At 34.9% G+C, this 11,277-nt stretch overlaps 1 protein-coding gene across 2 annotated transcripts in view; it reads left to right on the top strand.

The window, feature by feature from the left end:
• zdhhc21 (zinc finger DHHC-type palmitoyltransferase 21) overlaps positions 1-10,670 on the top strand; it is a 23,209-nt gene extending 12,539 nt beyond the window's left edge. The window contains exons 6-9 of one of the 2 annotated variants that reach the window (XM_016269436.1): positions 698-836; positions 3,139-3,255; positions 8,794-8,837; positions 9,817-10,670. In XM_016269436.1, the coding sequence (XP_016124922.1) occupies positions 698-836; positions 3,139-3,255; positions 8,794-8,837; positions 9,817-9,946 (430 nt within the window). In that variant the 3' untranslated portion in view covers positions 9,947-10,670. The remainder of the gene's footprint in view (positions 1-697; positions 837-3,138; positions 3,256-8,793; positions 8,838-9,816) is intronic. The other variant, XM_016269437.1, reaches the window with a different exon arrangement.
• The last annotated feature ends 607 nt before the right edge of the window (positions 10,671-11,277 follow it).

Raw genomic sequence — 11,277 nt, 5'->3', positions numbered from 1 at the left:
ATATATATTGTGTGTCTGTGTGTGCGTATATATATATATATATACATTAATTACTGTCCCTTTAACGCCAGCCATAGGGGTTCATTTCACTCACAATACCATACTTTTACATATTTGTATTGTTAAAAAACTTTTGATTTAATTAACTTGAACAAAACAGAAAATCATTAAAAAGCATTAACCTTTGTCTCAAAATATTTTTGGTCATTTTAACAATTTTCATTTGCTACATTAATCTATAACATTTAAAAAAAAATATATATCGTATTAACTTTGCATTGCTTGCGATTATCTCAAGAATCATCCAAATTTCCACGTGCATAGTGAAACATGGATGTTTAGAGAAGTGATGTAGTTGTGTATTTGTATGATTTGTTTACAACATGTTAATATCAAACTGTATTAAAATCAGTTGTCAAATTAAGTCAAGTTTCCTGTGCGGAGCACTACTTGTGTGCCTTGTGGAGTTCCTACCTATTTAAAGTGCTTCATAATAGTCATTTGAGTTTTTTGTTGTTTAGGATGCTGCTTTAGAGCAGGGTGGTACCATTGCTAGTTCACTAGGTTTTATAATAGATATTTTTCACATTCATGTTAGTTTAGGTATTAAAGTAATGTTTTTCATTTGCAATTCTTATTATACTTTATTAAAAATACCTGAAAAATGTCTCTGTTTCTTTCCTCTCTGTCTATGCAGGATTAATAACTGTGTTGGGGAGGATAACCACTGGCTCTTTTTGCAGCTGTGTTTTTACACTCAGGTTCTGAGTCTCTACACTCTGGTGTTGGACTTCTGCCAGTACTACTACTTCCAGCCCCTGTCCTCGGTGGACCGGGTAAGATGGCCTTTCATTTACACACCTCCATTTATACTGCCCAAGTGTTTAAAGTCACTGTAACATTTATAGTTTTAAATCACAGTTTTTTTTTTTATATAGTTTTAAACACTGATCTCTCTCTCTCTATATATAATGACTATTATATATAATATACTATGACTAAATCAGTGGTTTTAAAGTACACTTGTTCCATTAGAGTCATGTGGGTGGACCTCAGCTTCAGTGCACACATTGTTTTAGGCAAACACAGTACATATGGGCCATGATATTGTAAAACCCATGAACAAGCTTTTTTAAAATGTTTTATTTTTGTATTATGGCATAGTGATAGTAATAGCATGGTACTTTTTAAAATTACATTTGACATATTTACTTATTATTTGAATGGTTATGAGTACAATTAGTACTAAAAGACAATCAAGATTGATATGATTTCAAGTTCGTTCATCACATTTGATATAGATAGTCAAGTCAGGTGCATTGCATTGTGGGATACAGTACTATACGCATAACATTTTGTTAGATGTATACTGCTATGCAGACATATATGGTAGTATGCTCTTTTCATTTAGCCAATTTTATTATTCTGAGGTTCAGTAGAATCTTCTCAATGGAGGCAGATGATTAACATTGGATTTGCACCACTTATCTGAGATTAGGGACCTGCAGGTGGCATCAGCATTACGGAATAAGCTGTTACTTTGAATGAGAGAAACTTAATACAAGTTGTATTTGCATGCATTGATCAGTTATACTGGTCTGATGCCATATCACTTCATCCAAAACACACCTGCAAACAGCAAATTCCCAAAGTTTGGCCCTTTTCTGTTTTATTGCATGTTTTATAGCTGTAATTTGCTATGTAATATTTTACAGACTGATAAAAAAATGTATTGGAAATGCTTGGAATGTACATAGTTGTTATACAAGACAAAATAAATTTAAATAATAAATATAACAACAGGAACCCGTGTGACCTTTATGAACTAAAGCAGATGAAATATGGAAATAAGACCTTCAGGGTAAAGTCTGGATTGACTAAAAGTAGAGACAGCTGCCAAGCTCTTCTTGCTGTCAAAACATAGTAGTGAATTTGTTTTTAATGTTAGTGTTTAAGGATGAATATTTATATTTCTGTTTTTCCTAAGTTACGGTTTTTAATCTTATATTTTAGAATTGTGGGCTGAGGACTAGTGGCATTGGGGTAGTGAGAGAATGCGATTTAACCGTTTTGATAAAATCAAATGAAATTATACGTTTTTATTAAGAACAAGTGATCATCTCTGAGTGGCTATTTTAAAAACTAATGGCAGGTAAAGTTGTGGCACTTGTTTTGTTGCATGTCTCGAGAATCAGGAGTATGGTAGTGTATTTTCTGTCAGAGAAAAATAAATATAACAACAGGAACCCGTGTGACCTTTATGAACTAAAGCAGATGAAATATGGAAATAAGACCTTCAGGGTAAAGTCTGGATTGACTAAAAGTAGAGACAGCTGCCAAGCTCTTCTTGCTGTCAAAACATAGTAGTGAATTTGTTTTTAATGTTAGTGTTTAAGGATGAATATTTATATTTCTGTTTTTCCTAAGTTACGGTTTTTAATCTTATATTTTAGAATTGTGGGCTGAGGACTAGTGGCATTGGGGTAGTGAGAGAATGCGATTTAACCGTTTTGATAAAATCAAATGAAATTATACGTTTTTATTAAGAACAAGTGATCATCTCTGAGTGGCTATTTTAAAAACTAATGGCAGGTAAAGTTGTGGCACTTGTTTTGTTGCATGTCTCGAGAATCAGGAGTATGGTAGTGTATTTTCTGTCAGAGCATTTAAATTCAAAGGAGCATCATTCCAACTTGAATGCAGCTGAACAGCTGAGCCATCATGGCAACGGCAGACCGCCTGCAAATAAAAGCCCATAACGCTCAATTTCCTGTTTTTGTTTATTCTGTGGAGCATTGTGTGCGAGTAAACAGACGCAGCTGAGAAGCGGGAGATGCAGTATGGGCACAGAAACGGCTGTATGGGAGAGATAGTGACGTTATCTCCTGGGAAAGCTTTCCCACAAGAAGCTAAATATTGTGGATTTTGTGTATCTGTGTGTGTTTCTATGTGTTTAGTGTAATAGATGCAGAAAAGCCTTCAGCAGGAAAGGAAACAAGCAAAATATGTCACATCGCTTCCCATAACTGCCTGCAGTGCAAAAATCCTCTTTGTGCATGCATAGCATAATGATTTAACTTGGAAATAGTCTAAATTGTCCATGAGCATTTATAGCACATGTGTAACATGTCTTTTTAGGCGGACATTGAGGTACGTCATGAATTGGCTCTTCTACGTGGGTCTTGTTTCATGGGGCTGATCATGTTTGGTGGAATGAGCAGCCTTTTCTACACACAAGTCAAAGGAATCCTTGCAGTAAGTTTCGCTTTTTTCTTTAACCGAGTCAATAAATGAGTTTAACTGAGCAGATTTAACTATTGACTTGGATATAGAGATTACTTGTACTTGCTATGGTGAGATTCGTCGTCTTGTGTGGATTTTCTACTCTACTCAAACTCTACTCAGACTCCTTGACCCCAGAATGCTTTTTGTAGATAATTAGAGTATTAAGTGTTTTTATTTTTGGTTTTTGTAAATGGTTTGATAAAATGTCCGCTATTCAAAATCTCACCAGCAGAAATTGCATCATTTTGGTAATTACTCACATACTGAATTGCAATGGGCTTGTCTTTCTTTCTTTTTAACCATTTCTAACACTGCTGTCCAGTTCTGCTTTTGGAGACCTACTTTCCTGCAGAGTATTATCTCCAGTCCTTATTAAACACATTACTAGACAGAATTACTTGCAGGTTGGTTTTGCAGCAGGTTGGCGTGAACCTTTGCAAGACGATGGCCCTCTGGGATATATAGTCATTTACACTGCAGTGCAGGTGTTCCATGCACAGGGGACAGGAAACAAGATGCATGTTGTGGGTCATGACAACAGTATGTGATACAGCTCTGATTTTACATTTTATTTACACATAATCAAAGTCTAAAACCTAAACCTACCTAAAAAAAGGTAGCCATGCTAGTATTTGTATGTCCTTCAAGAATTGCAAAAATCTAGTTATGATGTTCCTCTGAAAAACATTTGTAAACGTTACACTCACCCTTGCATAAAATTGAACTACTGCTTTCATGACTTTGTCCACCATTTTTAAGGGAGGTGGTTGTTCCATCACACATAATGCGACATTCAGAGAATAATCTACCTATTATACAGTTTATTTAGGTTGCCAAGTAAATTCGCCTTTTTGTGGAACTGCATGCAATGCCTTTGAAGGGTTAGTTCACCCCAAAATGAAAACCTATAAGATTTTTACTCATCTTCGAAATACGATGTGAAGATATTTTACTGAAACCTGAGAGATTTTTGTCCCTCTGTTAAAAGTTTAAATAACCAAAGTTTGACACTTCAAAAAGGTCATGAAAACATAGTAAACATAATCCATATGAATATAGCAGTTTCAAATCCAGGTGTTCTGAAAAGACATGATTGCCTAATATTTATTTATATTACAGTTTTAATTACATTTTAGTTTAAGTTTTATTTACATATAAACATTGATCAGAGGTCATAAATAAAACAGATTGAAAATGGTAAACAAAAGTTCGAACATGATTGCTTGACACGCAAGAACCAGTGAGATTTGCTCTGACCTGTCAAGCAAGTATGGTTGAGTTTCTGTGTTTCACAGTTTTGATGGGTTTTATGTATGTGCTTTGATCAATGGCGTTTTGGGGTAACCGACTTCATAAGTATACAGTAACAAAACACTTCATTTGCAAACTATTAGTTTATAGTTAATTCACAGCTTATAAACTGTTGTCTATACATTAATGCGTTAATGTTATGGGCAAAAAGTTCTTCATTCATTGTCAAAATAGTTAACAGATTATTATTGCTTAATTAGCTCATATGTAAAGATTTAAATGTTTTATTATCAAGTGTTAACAGTGTTAGTGACAGAATGTGCACTATGGTTAAAGTTCACACTTTAGATTATAGGTCACAGAAAATACTAAATTAAAGGAAATAACCTACCTTTATTAGACATTAATTGCATTCCTAAAATGTTAGAAATACATTAAGCATATGTGTTTATCAAAAAAACAAGTAACTTTACACATGAACATTAAGTTTCTTTACAAGTAATGACTTAATGTTTTTATGGACCACCCTAGCCCTTAAATATAACCACTTTTTAATAAATAAAAAATTAAAATGTACAGTGACAGTAGTTATGTCAATATGTAAATATTGTGTTTTTGTGTCTGCAAATGTAATTAAATGTATGTTACATAAAATACATACAAATGCTCATGAGATCACATTTAAAAGCATCAGTTATCAGTGAATCATCAGTAAAAATAATAATTTTAAATTAAATTGACAATGAATTAGAAACTGTCCTGTTTTATTTCAACTAGCCTATTAATGTATTAAAGATGTAAAGACTACAATTTATAAAATATAAATTTATTGCAAATAAATAGTTTGCAAATGATTCTTAAGTACGTTAGCTATATACTCACCATAAAGTGTTACTAAGAGGTCTTTTGCATAATTGATTACAGCATTTTTGGGTGAACTATTCCTTTAATGTAAAGGACAAAGCAATGGAAAAACCAAACTGCTGGCCTTCGCAACCACACTGACCTGTTTGGCTATAATAACAAATACAGTCTTTCATTCTTTTCTTCTACTTCTGTTATGTCCTCCATCCTTCCTCTGTTGATTAGGCCTGAAACATGGCTATGATTGGGGGGAGCGGTATAATCATGTTTAACTCTGATCCTTTAACTGATGACTTCATGTGATAGCCAAGGCAAAGAGGATTAGTAGTGACCTAGTTAAATTCGGTAAAAAGTGCAGCCCTTTAAAAAGAATACACCTCCCCTTAATCATATTCTCTGGTTCCCAGTCATGTTCACTTGACCCCCACGCATCCATATTTAGGTTGCCAAGTAAATTCGCCTTTTTGTGGAACTGCATGCAATGCCTTTGAAGGGTTAGTTCACCCCAAAATGAAAACCTATAAGATTTTTACTCATCTTCGAAATACGATGTGAAGATATTTTACTGAAACACTTCAAAAAGGTCATGAAAACATAGTAAACATAATCCATATGAATATAGCAGTTTCAAATCCAGGTGTTCTGAAAAGACATGATTGCCTAATATTTATTTATATTACAGTTTTAATTACATTTTAGTTTAAGTTTTATTTACATATAAACATTGATCAGAGGTCATAAATAAAACAGATTGAAAATGGTAAACAAAAGTTCGAACATGATTGCTTGACACGCAAGAACCAGTGAGATTTGCTCTGACCTGTCAAGCAAGTATGGTTGAGTTTCTGTGTTTCACAGTTTTGATGGGTTTTATGTATGTGCTTTGATCAATGGCGTTTTGGGGTAACCGACTTCATAAGTATACAGTAACAAAACACTTCATTTGCAAACTATTAGTTTATAGTTAATTCACAGCTTATAAACTGTTGTCTATACATTAATGCGTTAATGTTATGGGCAAAAAGTTCTTCATTCATTGTCAAAATAGTTAACAGATTATTATTGCTTAATTAGCTCATATGTAAAGATTTAAATGTTTTATTATCAAGTGTTAACAGTGTTAGTGACAGAATGTGCACTATGGTTAAAGTTCACACTTTAGATTATAGGTCACAGAAAATACTAAATTAAAGGAAATAACCTACCTTTATTAGACATTAATTGCATTCCTAAAATGTTAGAAATACATTAAGCATATGTGTTTATCAAAAAAACAAGTAACTTTACACATGAACATTAAGTTTCTTTACAAGTAATGACTTAATGTTTTTATGGACCACCCTAGCCCGTAAATATAACCACTTTTTAATAAATAAAAAATTAAAATGTACAGTGACAGTAGTTATGTCAATATGTAAATATTGTGTTTTTGTGTCTGCAAATGTAATTAAATGTATGTTACATAAAATACATACAAATGCTCATGAGATCACATTTAAAAGCATCAGTTATCAGTGAATCATCAGTAAAAATAATAATTTTAAATTAAATTGACAATGAATTAGAAACTGTCCTGTTTTATTTCAACTAGCCTATTAATGTATTAAAGATGTAAAGACTACAATTTATAAAATATAAATTTATTGCAAATAAATAGTTTGCAAATGATTCTTAAGTACGTTAGCTATATACTCACCATAAAGTGTTACTAAGAGGTCTTTTGCATAATTGATTACAGCATTTTTGGGTGAACTATTCCTTTAATGTAAAGGACAAAGCAATGGAAAAACCAAACTGCTGGCCTTCGCAACCACACTGACCTGTTTGGCTATAATAACAAATACAGTCTTTCATTCTTTTCTTCTACTTCTGTTATGTCCTCCATCCTTCCTCTGTTGATTAGGCCTGAAACATGGCTATGATTGGGGGGAGCGGTATAATCATGTTTAACTCTGATCCTTTAACTGATGACTTCATGTGATAGCCAAGGCAAAGAGGATTAGTAGTGACCTAGTTAAATTCGGTAAAAAGTGCAGCCCTTTAAAAAGAATACACCTCCCCTTAATCATATTCTCTGGTTCCCAGTCATGTTCACTTGACCCCCACGCATCCACCATATGCTGTGGAAGTGTGTCAAAGAACACGTCTCACTTCACATCCTATCCTCTGTCATTTGAACATGAGGGTCTTCCATCTTCTCAGTACAAATGTCCAACCATTAAATGAAACGGCACTTGCTTTGGTTCACTTTGCCCAATTCTAACCTCATTCCAAACCCTCTGGACAATTGAGTCTTCCTACAGAGGCTCATTTGTGTAATTCCACCAACTGAAAACATAATAGTTTTCTCATTAGATATTACACAAGCTGTGTCCAGCCGTTCTTTTAGATGACCTTTGACACTAACCCATTCCTACAGGAGACTTCCTTTGACAACGCTAATCTTGTGTTACTAAAAGTCCATGTTAAGCTGTCTTATCTTGTGTCCTGTCCTGCCTTTAAGCCATCTCCTTATCCAAAGGCCAGAAAAGTCCCAGTGCTTTAACACACAAGCTACACCTTCACCCTGCTATCCCGTGTTGTGATGTCTTAGAAGATTTAGCGTCTGACAGGGTGGTTAGTGCGTAGCCTCGTGCCAGTCATAGCAAGTGAGGAAGCAGACTTAACCATTGATCCCTGCAAAGATCTTTTCCTCACGCATGCTCTCTGAGCCGAGATCAGTTCAGCCTGAACTGCAGCCAGGTCCAATTGGCATGACACTGGCTGCTCCAGGCCAAGAGTGTGTCCTCTAGCGGTTCACAATGTGAATCTGACTTCAACAGTTCAAGTCAGACTTCTTACATAATGTCTTATGGCTTCGGGAATGGAGTCTTTTTTATGTATTTGTCTTGTGTATCACACACAAAGCACATATTGTTCTAGAAAGCCACTGTCAGTCACACGTCCACCATTTTTCACACAAACAGGCCCTTCAGTCTCGCCTCTGTTAATCCTACCTTATTTACATATTCAGTTTTTTTTCCCTCTTTGCCGCGTCTCTTCACCTGGCAAGCAGGGGGGATTTTAGCATCCCTATGCACGCGGTCCCATTGTCCGCAGGCAGATGCCCTTTTGCCCCTGTGCCAACTTGGCAAGGTGAGGAGGGCACCAAGGGAGTGTTGCTGCTGTCGGCTTCACTGTCTCTCTTTTGTCTCAGTGTATGCTATTGCAGTTTTCACTCCCAGCGTGGGAAAGATCAAAAACTGATCCAATTCACCCCCTTGAATCCACTGGCTTGCTGTCATAAATCATTTCATGAGTTGTCGCTGTATTGTCTCCTAAATTTATAAGAAATGACATGTTCATAGTTCAGTGGTGATACAAAGCAATATCTTTCATTGTTTTCAACAACAGGATGCAACTACTATAGAGAAGATGTCACACTTACTGGAAGACATGTAAGTATCAAAACTTACAGCATCATATCAGCCATTTAATAATAATGTAATGTCCTCTACCCAGTCATTACATGTAGACATGGAAACTGGGACTAGTTCTCAGCTTGAATAGGAGTCAAATGTCTAATCACACATTATCTATCTATCTATCTATCTATCTATCTATCTATCTATCTATCTATCTATCTATCTATCATCTATCTATCTATCTATCTATCAGTCTATCTATCTATCTATCTATCACTGGTTTTGTATGTGCACTGTTCAAAAGTTTGGTCTCTGTAAGATGTTATTATTATTAGTATTATTATGAATTAATTATTTCATTGCATTTCATTATTTTAAACATTAAAGTCATTTCAAATAAATGCTGTTCTTTTGAACTTTGTTCATCAAAGAATTAAAAAAAATTGCAGTTTACACAAAAGTTGTAAGCAGGACAACTGTTTTTAAAATGGTTGAAGTGTTTCTTGAAATGAACGAAAACGGTCATTTTAAATTGTAATAATATTTCACAATATTACTTCTTTTAATAAAATTTCACCGGGTTCAAAACATTCGAAATGAACATTTATGGTTAAAAAAGTGGTTTGATATTTGTACTTTTGTGTTTTTTCTCAATTGTTTTGTATTTAAAAATGGTTGAAAATTAACTGGAAAATTTCCGTTAGGCTGTTGCCCTGCTATTGGGCACAATAGGTCAACTTGTGTTCAATAAACCTTCTTTAATCTAGTGCAGTAACTTTGCACAATAGCTTTTTTTAAAGCCAAAATGTTTAGGGTGTGTCTCCTATACAGAATATATTTTGATTTAAAAAAAATTAACTTTCACTGAGAAATGTTCACTGACGTAAAATTTGTGAAAACTAGTCTAGGTCTCTCCTAAAGCTCTTAGGTTCTCTGCATAATTTATATTTCAAATGTGATATTATTTTGCATTAGTTTAAGATGCATACTTTAATTTATTCTATGCCCCCAGTGGACCGCGCCGGTCGTGGCAGCAAGCGATGGCTGAGGTGTTTGGCACTCGCTGGAAGATCCTGTGGTTCCTGCCGTTCAGGAGCAGACAGCCTCTAAGGCTCAACTTGACCTCCCGCTCTCATGTGTAGACAGACAGACAGAGACGCACACATCACTCCAGTGGGGAAGGTCACCCTCCGACAACCCCCCTCCCCACCCCTTGTCTTCAGCAAAATCCTCTCCAAAATAGCTTGGTACCTCTACAGGATCAAACTTTTTCAGGTTCTTCATAACATCTGAGAATAATCTGGCACATATCTATTCATATAGAATGAATACAGTTGTAGTTGAACATGGTGTCAAAAACAGTATTTTTTTCGGTTTTGACTGCACATGCTGGGACAGGATTGTATTTACTACTGAAATAGGATTACAGGGAATAGTTTATTGTGAGGCTTGGTTGTCTCCAGGGTAACACTTATTTGTTGAGACCTCAGCCCGGCCCGGCCCAGTCCACTCCCCTAGGTCTGGATCACGTGAGTGGTTTTCATGCGAGTAGGGACGCAAGTGGGAGGAGATTGTCTGGTTTTATGGCATTGAGGGTTGATGGCTCTCGAGGTGAGTCATGACCTCTGGCATGGGTAAAAGACACTGCTGAAGAACACACGTATACACACAAACATAGTTTACAATAACTTTCGCTATCATGCACATAATTACGCATACCTCACCAAGCACTGCTAATGCCTCTGCTGAGCGTTGGACTACTATTACTGCGATTGATCACTTTTTTTCTTTCATTATTAATGTTTGTGTGCCTTTTACAGTCTACAAGTTTTGAACTTTTTTGTGTCTTTTTATTACGAATTTTATTTTAAATCATAAACAAGTCGCTTGTTTTTTTGAGGAGCTATTGAACCAATATTAATAATAATAATACTTAATGTAAGTTTCATATTTGAAAACGATATTGCAATAATATTACCTTAAAAGATGCTTGCAAAATGATAAAATGTTATAAATTAAGTTCACTGATGTGATTCACTAAAAAGGGATGGATGAAACATGATTTATCATGTAAATAATTTTTGCCCAGATTTGAATGAAGGTTGCACAACACCATGCCACATAAGCGCTTGGTTTGTCATTAAATTACCTTTTTAACTTTTCTATGTGATTCAGATCAACCCTAATATCTAGTAGCAAATCACCAATTTTCTGAAGTGCCTCTAAACATGCAGTTCTAATAAAAGAACTTACTATCTGTTAGGGGCACAAATACACCACTGTGACTTTTGTGTTAGATCAGATTTACTTTACTGTGTTTTCAGGTAACTGTAATGATCCACAAGAACATTTGGGTTCATATTACACATTTATCTTGACAAGCCATTATAGATAAACAATTATTACACAATAATTTGCACGAATAGTTAATTGTGTAATTGTGGGTTTTGTCCACTAGGCCTAAGAGTAAATG

Source organism: Sinocyclocheilus grahami, unplaced genomic scaffold (assembly GCF_001515645.1).
Source record: "Sinocyclocheilus grahami isolate Dianchi unplaced genomic scaffold, SAMN03320097.WGS_v1.1 scaffold52.1, whole genome shotgun sequence".
In the NCBI taxonomy this organism is placed as follows: Eukaryota; Metazoa; Chordata; class Actinopteri; order Cypriniformes; family Cyprinidae; genus Sinocyclocheilus; species Sinocyclocheilus grahami.
This window is presented reverse-complemented; position numbering and strand designations above follow the sequence as displayed.